Raw genomic sequence first — 16,226 nt, 5'->3', positions numbered from 1 at the left:
AGAATGATGATGATGATGATGATGATGATGATGATGATGATGATGATGATGATGATGATGATGATGATGATGATGATGATGATGATGATGATGATGATGATGATATTGGATTTATACCCTGACCTATACTCTGAATCTCAGAGTCTCAGAGCAGCACACAATCTCATTTACCTTCCCCCCACAAAACAGACACCCTGTGAAGTAGGTGGGGCTGAGAGAACTTACAACAGCTGCCCTTTCAAGGACAACTCCTGCAATAAGCTATGGCTAACCCAAGGCCATTCTAGCAGGTGCAAGTGGAGGAATAGGGAATCAAACCCAGTTCTCCCAGATAAGAGTCCAAGCACTTAACCACTACACCAAACTGGCTCTTTTGTATATTTATGAAGGATTGTGCAGCTCTGCATTTGCCACTGCCTATAAAAGAACTTGCAACAACCTCTGTTTGGGTTGCAGAAACTTTAAGGATTATTAATCAGAGCAGTGTAGTGGTTAAGAGTGTTGGACTAGTATCTGGGAGACCCAGATTTGAGTTCCCACTTGTGTCATGGAAGCTCACTGGGCGACCTTGGACCAATCAAACACTCTCAGCCTAACCTACCTCACAGGGTTGTTGTGAGGATAAAATGGAGGCGAGAATCATGACGTAAACTGCGTTGGATCTTCATTGTGGGGGGGAGCAGGGTATCAATGAAGTTAATAAATACACGCCAATCTTCAGTTAATGGTAAGCTGTATAATTTCATTAATGCAAACTGACTTTGTTATATGGTCTCTTTCTTGAACTACAGCTCTGAACTCTGATGCTGTTTGGGACTTTAATCGTAAAAGGTTGTAGATCTCCAAGTAAGACTGGAGTCTGGGACACCCAGGCTTGAAATCCCACTCTTCCATGGATGTCTCAGTCATAAGAACATAAGAGAAGTCATGTTGGATCGGGCCAGTGGCCCATCCAGCCCAACACTCTGTGTCACACATTGACCAAAAAACCCAGGTGCCATCAGAAGGTCCATCAATAGGGTGAGGACATTAGAAGCCTTCCCACTGTTGCCCCTCCCCAAGCACCAAGAATACAGAGCATTACTGCCCCAGACAGAGAGTTCCAACAATACGCTGTGGCTAATAGCCACTGATGGACCTCTGCTCCATATGTTGATCCAATCCCCTCTGAAGCTGTCTATGCTTGTAGCTGCCACCACCTCCTGCAGCAGTGAATTCTACTTCACAGATCATTGTTGTAAGGATAAAATGGAGGAGGGGAGAGCAACCGTGTAAGCAGTTTTGGGTCCCCAAGGAGAAGAAAAGCAAAGTATACTTAAATAAATGTAAGGGATATATTTGTATATTTAGATACAAAGCTGAAAACCTTCTTAATCTTGACTTCAGATAGAAGACTCATAAAACACCTGGTGGCCTTCTTATCAAGTATGAAATGAGGCACAAGATACACTAGCAGAAATGCATACAAGCACTACCATAGATTTGCTGCATGGATAACCCTCTGCCCACCTCCTAAGCTAGGAGCTAAGGGCAAGCCTTCAAAACCTAGAATTAGGTCTAGTAAAAGACTTCACCTCTCCTTCTAGCCAGGATAGGGTTGCCAGGTTTCCCTAGGCCACTGGTGTGGGGGGAACACAGGGTTGCCAGTTCCAGTTTGGGAAATTCCTGGAGATTTGGGGGTGAAGCCTCAGGAGGACAGGGACCTCAGTGGACTACAATGCCACAGAGTCTACCCTCCAAAGCATCCATCTTCTCCAGGGGAACTGATCTCTGGTGGTGAGCTGTAATTTCAGGGGACCTCAGGTCCCCCCTGGAGGCTGGTATCCCTAAGCCAGGAGAAGGAGCATAGGCATGGCATCCACAAGTTTTGGATGGTGCTAGCTTTTGGTACCGGGCATCAATACAGCACACAGCAGGGTGCATGAGAAAATGTTTTACAGGGATGCATTTTTGTTTGCTTGTCTAAGAATTCCTGCAAGTCTTTCCTGTGTAAAGTCAGCATTAACTTTCCAATAAAAGTTTGAAATTGACAGGATGAGGAACCGGCAAGGCAGGAAGAAGACGGCAGGAATTCATCACAAAGACATCTGGATGGCACTGGTAAGCTACACAGGAGGAAAGGGGAGACTCCCAGCAGGCTGCTCTAATCTTTATTTGCAAGGCAGCCTTAGGATAAACGAAGGGAAATTCTGAGTCCCTTATCAAGACAGAACTAACCAATAAAGTATCCTCCTTAAACAAATACATAAAACTATTTAAAACCAGGAAACAAGTTAGATAAATGAGCAATCAAAAACATTGCCATGTTGACCCTGACCTGGCTAGCCCAGGCAAGCCCCATCTCAGATCTCAGAAGTTAAGCAGGGCCAACTCTGGCAAGAACTTGGATGGGAGACCTCCTTGGAATACCAGAGCCAGAGGGCAGGGGCAGGCTTTATTCAGTCACCTCTCTGAATATCCTCCATGCCCCCTGCAGGAGTCAGTCACCAGAGGTCATCATAACTTCCAGGTGCACACACACACAAAATACTAAAATACCCTCTCCAAAAAAGCCAAAACATTGTCCTATTAAGAGTCACTTTATGATACCAAAAACATAATCTCTACCTTACTCCAGCCATACACTGTGGAGCACTTCAGCTCATACAAATGCCATCCCAAACAGAGTTATATTCTTCCAAGTCCATTAAACTCACTGGGCTTAGAAGAGTGTAACTCTACTCAAGGTTGCACTACTACATTCTCACAGGCCAGTACTAACTCACATAACCCTTTCCTGACAACCCACAAGCAACAGGGTAACCAACTGCCTGGGGGGGAAAAGAAACTGGAGAGCTCCCCAATTACTGCTCATATTTGACTGTTCCTTGCTATAGGTATGTGTTTATGTTGCCACTACCATCTAGAGTTTTGCAAGGGAGGTATCTTAAGGTATCATATTCTATAAGAATATGCAACTGTGGTGCAGGTAGTGTAGACACCCTGTATCACAAGACTCTTGAAAAACAATCCTTTTTCTGAGATTAGAAATCTTTTAATTCTTCCTTTGCTCCAAAATATAGATCATACGGAGACATTACCTCTTCTACTAGAAGATAACAGCAGACCTATCCCTCTTAGCTGCAAAATTTTATGCATCTGCAATCAATTTTCACAGTCATTCAAATAGGGTCTAGCTTTTTGTAAAAAAAAGGTAAAGGCAGTCCCCTGCGCAAGCATCAGTTGTTTCCGACTCTGGGGTGACGTCGCATCACGTTTTCACGGCAGACTTTTTACGGGGTGGTTTGCCACTGCCTTCCCCAGTCATCTACACTTTTCCCCCAGCAAGTTGGGTATTCATTTTACTGACCTCGGAAGGGTGGAAGGCTGAGTCAACCTCGAGCAGCTACCTGAACCCAGTTTCCGCTGGGATCGAACTCAGGTCATGAGCAGAGAGCTCAGACTGCAGTACTGCAGCTTTACCATTCTGCGCCATGGGGCTCCCTGTATTTTAGTAATTTTTGTATATTTTAGTAATTTGTGCGACTGAACAACAAGAAAAAATAAGTTAAGAAACAGTATGAGATAGAGATTTAACAGAGGCCTAACAGGAGGTGACTTCTGAGGTCATGTTATTTACCTCTGTGCCACAAACAGCTTCAGCTGCCCATTTCTATACATTGTTGTTGTTGTTCAGTTGCACAGTCAAGTCCAACTCTTTGCAACCCCATAGGCAAAGTAATGCCAGGCCCTCCTGTCTTCCACCATCCGCCAAAGTCTGCTCAAATTCGTGTTTGTCACATCAGTAACGCTGTCCAGCCATCTCATCTTTTGCCGTCTCCTTCTTCTTTTGCCTTCTGTCTTTCCCAGCATCAGGATCTTCTCCAGGGAGTGCTCCCTTCTCATTTGGTAGCCAAAGTATTTGAGCTTCAGCTTCAGCATCTGACCTTCCAGTGAACAGTCTGGGTTGATTTCCCTTAGGACTGACTGATTTGATCTGCTTGCAGCACCACATCTCAAAAGCATCTATTTTTCTGCGCTCGACCTTCCTTATGGTCTAGCTCTCACAGCTATACATTCTATACATTAAGCTTCTATTAAAGCAAAAGGATAGTTTTCCTCAGCCCTGTTGGCAACCTAACGAACAATGATACATGATTATTGTTGTAAAGATAGCTCTCATCAACAAAGAAAGCACTCCACATGGTCATGAAGTTACTGGGAGCCTCCCCACTTCACACAAACAATCAAACAAAAATTCTAAAACTCCAAAAATGATGCCTATGGAGACTTCTGCCAGAATGCAACTAATTATTCAGATGGCTCTGCTTACCATCCCACCCCAACACATTTGTAAAAATTAAGCTTTGCTAACTGCATGCCTCTAGAGTAGGGATGACCAAAACTGTGGCCCTTTCACACACATATTGTGTGGCTCTTGAAGCCCTCACCACCCCAACAGCCAGCTTGGAGAAGGCATTTCACCAGGCCAAGCCAACCAAAAGAATGCATTTAAAGTTGTTTTCTTTCCATTTCTCCCACCCTCTTCCCTCCCCCATCTTTCTTCCTTCCTGTCTTGCAGCTCTCAAACATCTTATGTTCATGTCTTGCGGCTTTCAATCATCTGACGTTTATTCTCTGTGGCTCTTACATTAAACAAGTTTGGCCACCCCTGCCCTAGAGTAACAAGGTACTATACCAAATTCCAGCTCGAGTTGCCAAATGTTGAACCTATTCTGGTAGCTATACCTTTAATGAACTAACATTGTTTCGTACACCTCTTTTCCTTGCTGCTCAAAAGGGTTTACAAACAAAATCAGTTTAAAAACTAACCAGAAAGGGACGTTATTAAAACAAAAGCCAAAGCATCTCCAAGTAAAACCATTAAAAGCAAGTAGTTTTTATGGTCAATTCACAGCTAACTGCAGCAGATCTCCCTGCCCTAATAGACATCACTTGCTGATTTCTACAGATCAAATCGATGCTAAAAAGAACAGGCAGCATAGATCACTCAACAACCCTAAATCCAGGATAGAAAAATGATCCTGAAACGATCCTGGACTCAAGAGGTGGTGGGCTCTCCTTCCCTGGAGGTTTTTAAACAGAGGCTAGATGGCCATATGACAGCAATGAGGATCCTGTGAATTTAGGGGGAGGTAGTTGTGAGTTTCCTGCATTGTGCAGGGGGTTGGCCTAGATGACCCTGGAGGTCCCTTCCAACTCTATGATTCTATGATTCTGTACCTCTACCTTCACTTGCTGATGGTGGAGCTCTCTGGGTTTAGGAAGAAGGATTGCCTCCTGAATAAGTGCTAGGAGTCTGGGTTGCTCTAGTTTTCCCTCGTCAGGGCTCCTGTCACTACATGGCAAAGGAAATTCAGCAGTTAAGGGTTTTCACAGCATTGAGTCTGAACGCCAAGAAAACCTTCAGCTGCTAAATTTTTGTTTGTACTGCAGCTGTTAACAGTGTAGGAGTCAGCCACTCAAAACTTTGGCAGTTCTTCCAATCTCTTTCTTCTACAATCCCAGGCCTCTGGAAGCTTGGAAGGAGACCCTGCAGAACTCAAGGTCTGGCCCATGCTGCTTAAAAACCATTACATCTTGAGAAATGAAAAAATCAATAAACAAAATAAATAGGAAATGGAAGAGGGTGGATTGTGTTGACATTTTGCTTCCTGGCTCTGTCGAAACACACTGTCACACAGTCGGGCCTAGCAGGACCTTCTACTGGCTGCAACCACTCTGGTAAAGGTCTGTATGGAGGGCCCAGAGCATCCAACCACCCCTGTATCTTCTTTATTAATAGATACCTCCTAATTGTGACCAAGGAGACATGAGGACACAAGGAGTATAACAACAAAAGTTTATTTACAGTGCTCAAATAATGTGGATGACAAAGATTTAGTGCTAAAGGGAATATGAGAACAGTAAAGGTTGGTGCAAAGAAACAAAAGCGTTTAATTATACAGTCCTTACCCTACTAACCAACACTCACCCCTTGCCTTGGATGAGGGATCTTTCCCCCTGCTGCAAGCTCTCTAGGCTACAGCCTGCCTCTAGCTCAGCCTTCCAGGAAAAGAACACACCCCGCCTGGGCTTCACCCAGGCCCCACCCCTCCCAGGCCCTACCCCTCTCTTGGCCAGTTTCCCTCAAAAAAACCCTTGCTACCCAATCAGAGGAACAGAAGGGATCCTGGGAAATGTCGGCTTTTTTGTAACTCCTAGGCAGGCTTATCTGGGGCCTGCAGACCTCACTATGCCCAGGATTATGACACACACACACTGACATGTGTCCCTTGAAAATAGTATGTACGTGGGCATCAGGAAGACTGAACACACGCAGAGGTCTGCCTTTTCCAATTGAGGAATTCTATACCTTTACAAACTGTTCAGGAGGAACGTCAAGTTGTGGTCATCACCCAGGACCACTGCGACAGTTCTGAAAAGCTACACCAGTCATAGCTCCCATTCTGCAAATGTGAAAGTTATGAGACAGCTTCTGTTGAAAATCCATGACTCTTTACATTAAACAGGACCGGATTAACCATTAGGCTATGTAGGCACTGGCCTATGGGCTCCCACACCTTTAGGGGCCCCGGGCCGACTTTCCCCCCTGGTTTTCCCTGTTTGCAGCCCTCCCAGCCTGCACATGCAGCTAGCGCCTGAGCTGCTCTTTGACCAACTTGCCTGATGTGGCTTCTGCTGCTGTCATTGCCAAGTTTGCCTCTCTCTGCCTCTCCCCGACAGCTTTGTCAAAGGGGCTTTTGAGAAGGTACCTGCAGGCTGCAGAGGGAGCCATGGGCAGTGGGGCAGGTGCTCCAACTCTAAGATAATTTGCGAGGGGCCCCTGAGATTTCGACTGGCTAGGGGCCTCCACAGGGTTTAATCCAGCACTGACATTAAAGCAGGAGTCCCCAATCCTTTTGATCCTGGAGGCACCACTGAAATTCTGACAGCATGGTGGGTGCTGCCACAGAAGACAAAGACAGGCAAAAAAATGGCCACTGTGGCTTACCTTCAGTACATAAGAACGTAAGAGAAGCCATGCTGGATCAGGCCAATGGCCCATAAGTAACACAGTGAAGATCCTTGTGCTATGATGACACATGCTGCCAAAGTGACATTTTCAGATATCTGAACAGCCAATCAAATCACCAATGGCCAATCAGAAGTCCTGCTTGGCAAAAGCACCACTTGGTCCTGCCCACGGTCTAAAAACATTCGGCAGGCACCAGGAAAGCTGTTGGCAGGCACCATGAGCACCCTATTGAAGACCCCTGCATTTTGGGATCAGGTGTGATATACAAGGTGTGCTGGCTAGCAAATGGCAGAGCCAAAGGAGAACAGTAAGATTTACAAATGCTCAGAAACACCGCAGGGACCAGTGGTCTGTGTCTTGCACCTTGTCTTATCTACTTTTAAGTCATACTCACAAGCAAAGTACTGCCAAGGCTCATAGGTAAGTCCAAAGTCAGTTGACCGCTCAAGCACCCACAGATCCGGACGAGGGGAATTTGCAAACTTGATCAAAACGTAAGCCACGTGGAACAGCTGTTAAGAGAAAAAAGTGTTTATTAGGTCACAGAAAAAAGCAACGCATACCTACTAAAGCAACATTTTCTCCTCAAGAGAAAACCCACTGTTACAGTTTGAATAGATGGGCACGCTCTTGTGGTTGGAAGTCTTTAAAAGGTAAAGGTAGTCGCCCACGCTGTGCAAGCATTCGGTTGTTACTGACCCATGGGGTGATGTCGCATCAGGATGTTTTCTTGGCAAACTTTTACAGGGTGGTTTGCCATTGTCTCCCCCAGTCATCTACACTTTATCCCCAGCAAGCTGGGTACCCACTTTACCGACCTCGGAAGGATGGCAGGCTGAGTCAACCTTGAGCCAGCTAAACCCAGCTTCCACCAGATCAAACTCAGGTCATGAGCAGAGCTTGGACAGCAGCACTGCAGCCTTACCACTCTGCACCATGGGGCTCCTCCTGGAAAAGCTTTATTTCAATGCTAATCAGGACAGAGTAAAAGCCAGGTTGTACATCAGAGGGAGACAAGTGAACCTCTCAGTACAGGGGAGGTTTTAAGAGAGTCCTAAAATGAAGTGGAATGCTTTGAGCTATGCTGATCTTCCATATCAGATATAGACTAGCATATCCTTAAGGTAACTATGTATCCCGGAACAGTTACCTTTCCACAGCAAGCAAACAAGTGTGGCAAGGGAAAGGTGCTTTGGTACTGGGCAATGTGTCATGCAACTGGGAAGGCAAAGAAGCTGCCATATCTAGAGAAGAGTCATATTCAGCAAATGCCCCCTTCCCTACTAGAAAGGAACATAAGAACATAAGAGAAGCCATGTTGGATCAGGCCAATGGCCCATTCAGTCCAACACTCTTTGTCACACAGTGGTCAAAAAAATTATATATACACACACACACACACACACACACTGTGGCTAATAGCCACTGATGCACCTCTGCTCCATATTTTTATCTAACCCCCTCTTGAAGCTGTCTATGCTTGTAGCCACCACCACCTCCTGTGGCAGTGAATTCCACGTGTTACTCAGCTATTTCATTGAATGCCCACGAGTTCTTGTATTGTGAAAAAGGGAGAAAAGTACTTCTTTCTCCACTTTCTCCATCCCATGCATTATCTCGTAAACCTCTATCATGTCACCCCGCAGTCGACGTTTCTCCAAAGCTACCCTTGGTCTTTCCCAGAGGAACAGAAGGCCATCCTCAAAATACTGACCTGCACTCATAGCAAGGTCTCACTGACTACCAAAAGAATAAAGGAGGAGGAAGGGCTTTTGTTTGTATGCAAATCCACTCTGAAAGGACCCTATGAGCAGACAAGTACTCTACATACAAGACTGCAGGAGGAAGAAGACAGGAAGATATTCTGAAACTGGAAGGGGGAAAAAATCCACATCACAAGCAGTAAGCAACTAAATCAGCTACAAATCTGAAAATTGTAGCATAACATTAATGGCTTATCTCAGGGCTTTTTTTGTAGCAGGAACTCCTTTGCATATTAGGCCACACACCCCTGATGTAGCCAATCCTCCAAGAGCTTACAGGGCTCTTCTTACAGGTCCTACTGTAAACTCTTAGAGGATTGGCTACATCAGGGGTGTGTGGCCTAATATGCAGAGGAGTTCCTGCTACAAAAAAAGCCCTGGTCTAAATCTAAGGGCGTTCTGCGGGCGACTATTTATTCGGCAGTTGCTGAATGGAAGTGGCAATAAACAGAAACCTCACCTCAGCAGACAGCATTCTCATTTCCTTTGATTATGTGTTCCCGTTGTTTGAGGGGGGTGTCTGTTCTACACATGTTTTGCTCCCTCTAGTGGTCAATTTGATATTAGATTGGTCTATGTCTCACGTTAAAGCCTGCACTTTATATCTCACATTAAAACCTGCAGGGAGATATGCCAGACATTTAACAGAGAACTTCAAGTGACCACTAGAGGGAGCAAAATATGTGCAGAAGAGGCACCCCCTCTCCCACAAAAAAGCAACAGGAAAACAAAAACAAAGACAATAAGAATGCAGAAAAGCCCATAGTGAACAAGAACATAAGAAAACCCTGCTGGATCAGATCACTGGTCTCTCAAATTGCACACAGTGGCCAACAGCTGAAAGGCTAACAAACAGAGCAAGGAGCCAAGGCTTTCCCCTTATGTGGGCTTAGACCAGAGGTGGCTAAACGGTGGGTCATAAGCTTCCCAACCCTCCCGCCCTGGCGGGGGACCCCTGAATTTGCAGCCTTTTCCCCCGCTCTCCAAAAATAAGGAAGTGCGGGGAGGGGGGGAAACGGCGCCAAGGAGCGTGGCAAGCCGCGAGTCCGGGTCCTTCTGAGCCCATCTGAGCGGCGACGACAACCTGCTCACCTTCAGGGCTCGTTTCTTTAGGGGGAGCCCCGTGGCTGTCGGGTAGACCGGCCTCTGTGCAAACAGGCATGCATGGCAGGGTTCTGGTGACAGCAGTAGCGGACTGGCCATGGTGTCAGCTTAGGGTTGCCAATCCCCAGGTGGGGGCAGGGGATCCCCCAGTTTGGAGGCCCTCCGCTCGTTTCAGGGTCATCAGAAAGCGGGGGGAGGGAAGGAAAATGTCTGCTGGGAACTCTATTATTCACTATGGAGATTTATTCCCATAAAAAATCATGGAGGATTGATCTGCGGGTATTTGGGGCTCTGGGGGGGGCTGTTTTTTGGGGTAGAGGCACCAAATTTTCAGTATAGCATCTAGTGCCTCTCCCCAAAATACCCCCCAAGTTTCAAAAAGATTGGACCAGGGGGTCCAATTCTATGAGCCCCAAAAGAAGGTGCCCCTATCCTTCATGATTTCCTATGGAAGGAAGGCATTGAAAAGGTGTGCCGTCCCTTTAAATGTGATGGCCAGAACTCCCTCTGGAGTTCAATTATGCTTGTCACAGCCTTGATCTTGGCTCCACCCCCAAAGTCCCCAGATATTTCTTAAATTGGACTTGGCAACCCTAGTGGGTCAGGACCCACTCTTTCACACATATTGTATGGCTCTTGCAACCTCCACCTCCCCATCAGTCAGCTTGGAGAAGGCATTTCTCTCTTTAAATCACTTCTTCAAGCCAAGCCAGCTAGTGGCCTGGAGACTGCATTTAAAGTTAAAGTTGCTTTCTTTCCACCTCTCCCTCCCCATCTATTTTCCTTCCTACCTTCCTTCCTCTGATGTTCATGTCTTGCAGGTCTCAAACATCTGACATTTATTTTATGTTGCTCTTACATTAAGCAAGTTTGACCAGCCCTGGCTTAGACCACTCTGATCTCTACTGGTTGCTGGAGCATCCTTCCCTGCTCTAGAGCTGTTCACTGTGGGAAATGTCCCAGTCCTTGAAGTAGGCTGCATGTGCATGGGCCACAAAAGGACTGGGTGTGTGATTTGTTTCCTATTTTCTGAAACCATGGACAAGTCTAGAAAAATCTGTTCCCCCAGTTTGCAAAATGTGTATATGAAAATATCACCTATCCTCCTTTCCAATGGTACATCCTTTCCTCTCCCCCTCCCCCATCTAGATTTCCTGACTAGGGAAAATGTCCCAGTCCTTGATGCAGACTGCATGTACATGGGCCACAAATGCACAAAAACAGGGGAGGAAATGAGGAGGCATTTTTAAATTTTATTTTCTGGAGCCACAGAACATTCTAGAAAAATCTGTTTCCCCTGCATGCAAAAATATTTCCTATACTTATTAGGGTTTGTAGAATCTTTCGGGATCAAGTGCCGTGTTCTACTGGAGAAAGTTTTCCTTCCAGACGTTTCGTTCTCAGCTGCGGAGAACATCCTCAGTGGCGTTGCAGCCGGAGCAGGCGCTCTGACCTTCTTGGCTGCTGTGCATTGAGCAGCATTGAGCACTCAATGCACAGCAGCCAAGAAGGTCAGAGCGCCTGCTCCGGCTGCAACGCCACTGAGGATGTTCTCCGCAGCTGAGAACGAAACATCTGGAAGGAAAACTTTCTCCAGTAGAACACGGCACTTGATCCCGAAAGATTCTACAAACCCTAATGATGTTACCAGCCGTGAAAACCTGAAATCTTTGATTTCCTATATTCTTTTCCTGTCTCATGGAAAACTAGTCTCCAGGTGAGAACTAAGGATCTCCCAGAATTACAGCTCATCTCCAGACTATAGATGCCAGCTTCCCTGGAGAAAATTAATACTTTGGAGGATGGACTCTACGACTTTGTATATGGCTCCATCCCCCAAACTTCAGGAGCTTCCCAACCAGGATCTGGCAACTCTACCCTCCCATCTCCCATCAGTAGCCAGGGGGGACCAGGGCCAGATTAAACCCTGTGGAGGCCCCTAGGCAGTCAAAATCTTGGGGGCCCCGCTGCCTGTGGCCCCCGCTGCAGCCTCCAGGCACCTTCTCAGAAGCCCCTTTGACTAAGTGGCAGAGGAGAGGCAGAGAGAGGCAAACTTGGCGATGACACCAGCATCAGCTGCACCAGGCAAGTCGGGCAAAAAGCAGCTCAGTTGCTGGCTGCACATGCAGGCTGGGTGGGCTGCAACCAGGGGGAAACCAGGGGAGAAGCTGGCCTGGGGCCCCTAAAGGCATGGGGGCCGATAGGCCAGGGCCTACTTGGCCTAATTGTTAATCCAGTCCTGGGGGGAGGGGACTTGGCAACCCTGCGGCGAAAACATTTTGACTGTCCTTCTCAACTCAAACCTTTCTTCAGGACAGTTATTTCTACACCTAGCAAGTCAGTTATATGGAGAAGAACGTACCCCTATAAAATACACATCCACCCAGTTTCATTGACAAGAGCAACAAGTAGCTTCTGATAAGACTTTTTTAGCATTTGGCTTGAGCTGCTCCCAATTAGCTCAAACGCTGATTTATGCAACCGTGTCCTTGCCAAGACTGAAATAAACGAACAGCTTAAGAATGTCAGCACTTGGGAGGGGGAGAAAAAAACCCAAACTCAGAAACAGAATTTCCCTTCACGGGCTGGCACCGGCTCTCTCCAGAACTCCTTCCATTATCATGCTGTCAAAAAGTGATATTTAAAGGCAAGGGGGGGAACCTTTTATCTCTAAGAAGCCTTAAAGAATACGCACAGAAATGTACAGCTTGTGAGAGTTCATAAAAACAATCCGAGGCAAGGAACGTAGATGTGTGAGATTGGCTTGGCCAAAAGAGAAGGCTGCTCCATGACACTCAATCCCAGGAGTCATAGCCCCAATCAAGACAAATTCCCTTCTGTATTAATTCTGCGGTATTTTTAGATTCTGATGAGCTCCTGGGGCAAAGACATGCAGAATCCCAACTGAGATCAATACACAAGAGGCGAGGGAAGAAAAAAGAGTCAGTGAGAAAGCATGCAAGGCACTCCCTGCCCCCTAGCCATGCTTTGGAAATCCAGCAGCGTGCAATGAGCCTTAGGACTAATCAAGTTCTTTGGACAAAACTGATTCTAACAATAACTAAATGCTAAGCAAATACAGTTTTGTACTGTTCTAATCTCAACATCTGTTCTCGACCACATACAGGGCTTTTGTAGGGAATGGAAATACCTAGCAGGAAGATTTCATTTCAGTAAGGCAGAGGCCCTCTGACCCACAGAAGAAGAACCTTAGACTACAGCACAATCCTAAACAGTTACCGCCACCAAATCCACCAAATTGAATGGGCTAAAACTACAGTAATGCTCTTTGCAAGATCGTCTTGTCAATGGCCTGCATCTTCCCCCACCCCTGCCTCTAAGTCAAACATTCCCATAAGCAGGGCTTTTGTTGTAGCAGGAACTCCTTTGCATATTAGGCCACACACCCCTGATGTAGACAATCCTCCAAGAGTTTACAGGGTTCGTCTTACAGGGCCTAATGTAAGCTCTTGGAGGATTGGCTACATCAGAGGGGTGTGTCCTAATATGCAAAGGAGTTCCTGCTACAAAAAAAAAGCCCTGTCCATAAGGAACTGAAATTAAAGCCTCAAGGAAGGTGAGAACTGAGAGGACAAGGGACCGTTGTTTGCCTGCCCTACTAAAAGGAGGCAAGCTGAGAAATAAGTGTGGTGGGAAGTGATGTCAACTGATGTCAAGTCACAAACCACTTCTGGTAACCATGTCTGTTGTTTGAGGCAAGAGACAAGCAGAGATGGTTTGCCATTGCCTGCCTCTGCATCGCAACCCCAAACTTCCTCAGTGATCTCCCATCCAAGTACTAACCAGGCCCACACTGCTTAGCTTCCGGACCAAAAGCAACAATATCACAAAGGTGTGATACGGCTATCTCCGTTTATTTAAAACATCTTATGCCCTGCTGCTCCTTATGCCCGTACAAGGCGGCTGGAACTAATTACCTAACTCTAGAGGTCATTTTGCAGAAAAATAGGTGGTGGAGCTCATCCAGGGATTGTTATGCAGCTGCACCTACTATTCAATGGATAAGGAGGTGGAACTCCCAGAAGGAGGAGGAGGAACTCTCAGAAAGGTTCAGGAGCTGCGCTCTTGTGAGCTCCCACTGAATCTGAGGCCTGCCTAACTCCATGATAGAATATGGCTGCCATAAAACAGACCTGCCCGCCCCACTTCTTTGTGGACTAATTTCATGGAAGATTAAGGTACTTGACCACTGTAAACCCATCATCTTATGAAAATGGATAGCTGCCAACAGCACTAACTGGCATAAGCTATCTCCTTATTAGCTGAACCGCCCAGGCCAGATTCTACAGTCAGCTGCTCCCTCTGCGGACTCAGTTCTCACAGGTTTACATCTGCTTCTTGGCAAAGAAAATCGTGACTAAATACCAGCCAGCTAAGTTATGCATTCTCTTGCTTTATACTGTACATTCTTCCCTGAAATGGCTCCAGTCTTTGGGGAACAGAGTAACATCCCTGCCAGAATTTTGCATGGCTTCTGCCTTGATAGGTTTCCACTGTTCTCTTTCCAGTTTCCCACAAAACTCACTGATTTAAGAGAACTTCGCATATAACTCACCACCCTGTAACATCTGAGGTTTTTACCTTCTTGGATAACAATTCTAGGGCAAGTTCAAATCAAAAATGGCACCTAGGTTTCGGCCACCATGTGACAGAGTGTTAGACTGGATGGGCCGCTGGCCTGATCCAATATGGCTTCTCTGATGTTCTTAACTGGGGAAGGCAATGGCAAAACACCCCCCGTAATAAGTCTGCCATGAAAACGTCGTGATGTGACGTCACGCCAGTCGGAAACAACTGGCGCTTGCACAGGGGACTACCTTTACCTTTATGTTCTTAACAGCAGGAGGGCTTCTAGAGTTCTGGCCCTGCTGATGGACTTCCCGAATGCCCTTGGGTTTTGGCCACTGTGTGACACAGATTGTTGGGCTGGATGGGTCACTGGCCTGATCCAATATGGCTTCTCATGTTCTTAACAGCAGGAGGGCTTCTGGAGTTCTGGCCCTGCTGATGGACCTCCTGATTGCCCTTGGTTTTTGGCCACTGTGTGACACAGAGTGTTGGACTGAACAGATCACTAGCCTGATCCAATATGGCTTCTCATATGTTCTTATCAAAGGCCTTTTTCCACAAATGTTTAATACAGATTAAAGTTTTCCTTTATAGTTTCCTCTTAAAATCTTAAAAGTGTGAGTACACCTGAAAGCTCATACCTTCAATAAATTTTTGTTGCTCTTCAAGGTGCCACTGGACTCAACATCTGTTCTAATCCTTCAATCGCTCTTTAATTAATAACTAATAATAATTAATAATTAATAAAGAAGGTCCCCAGTTCAATCCCTGGCAACTCCAGTTAAAAGGATCAGGCAATAGTCAATGTAAAAGACCACCGCTTGAGACTCTGGAGAGCTGCTGGTGGTCTGAGTAGGCAATACTGACCCTGATGGACTGATGGTCTGCTTCAATATAAGGCAACTTCATTTGTTCATATGGCTATCCTCTGAACGCATAACACAACTATGTTCAGAGAGTAACCATGCTGGCCTGCAGTAGAACAGCTGGATACGAGTCCAGTAGCACCTCCAAGAGCAACAAGATTTTAGGAGTATGATCTTTCAAAAGTCAAAACTCACTCTGTCACGTATCTGACTCTTGAAAGGTCATACTCCTAGCGTTGCCAGGTCCGACTCAGGAAATAACTGGGGACTCTGGGGCGTGAAACCAGCAGTAAGGTTGCGATAAGCATGATTGAACTCCAAAGGGAGTTCTGGCCAAAGGGACTGCGCTCCTTTTAAATGCCTTCCCTTCGTTGTAAATAATGGAACATGGGGGCACCTTCTTTTAGGGCTCACAGAACTGGAGGACCTGATCCAATCTTTTTGAAACTGGGGGGGGGGCGGGTTTGAGGAGAGGCACAAGATGCTATGCTGAAAATTTGGTGCCTCTACCTCAAAAAACAGGGGGGGGGCCTAAAGCCCTTGGTACTCACAGATTGATTCTCCATAATACCCTATGGGAAATGGTCTCCATAAGGTACAATGGAGTGCCCAGCAGACATTCAAACCCCACACCCCACCCCAGGGGATCCCCTGCCCTCAACTGGGGATTGGCAACCCTACTGAGAACAAAATTTTGAGTCCAGTGACACCTTTAAGACCAACAAAATTTAATTCTAAAATCTTGTTAGTCTCTCAGGTGCTACTGGACTCATGTCTAGCTGTTCTTTAATTCGTTAAACCCGTTCCTCTCTCTGGGTGTTCTTTTCTCTTTAATGCAGACAAGCAGCAACTTTATTGCTTCAGCCTACATAAACAAGAGTCAAG

The 16,226-nt window shown here is 46.2% G+C and overlaps 1 protein-coding gene across 1 annotated transcript in view; it reads right to left on the bottom strand.

Annotated features, from left to right (window-relative positions):
* LAMA5 (laminin subunit alpha 5) overlaps positions 1–16,226 on the bottom strand; it is a 314,720-nt gene that overhangs the window by 194,883 nt on the left and 103,611 nt on the right. The window contains exon 3 of the mRNA XM_060230703.1: positions 7,413–7,530. Within this exon, the coding sequence (XP_060086686.1) occupies positions 7,413–7,530 (118 nt within the window). The remainder of the gene's footprint in view (positions 1–7,412; positions 7,531–16,226) is intronic.

This window comes from Heteronotia binoei, chromosome 2 (assembly GCF_032191835.1).
Source record: "Heteronotia binoei isolate CCM8104 ecotype False Entrance Well chromosome 2, APGP_CSIRO_Hbin_v1, whole genome shotgun sequence".
Taxonomy (NCBI): Eukaryota; Metazoa; Chordata; class Lepidosauria; order Squamata; family Gekkonidae; genus Heteronotia; species Heteronotia binoei.
Note: the sequence above shows the minus strand (reverse complement) of the source record. Positions and strands in the feature narration are given on the sequence as shown.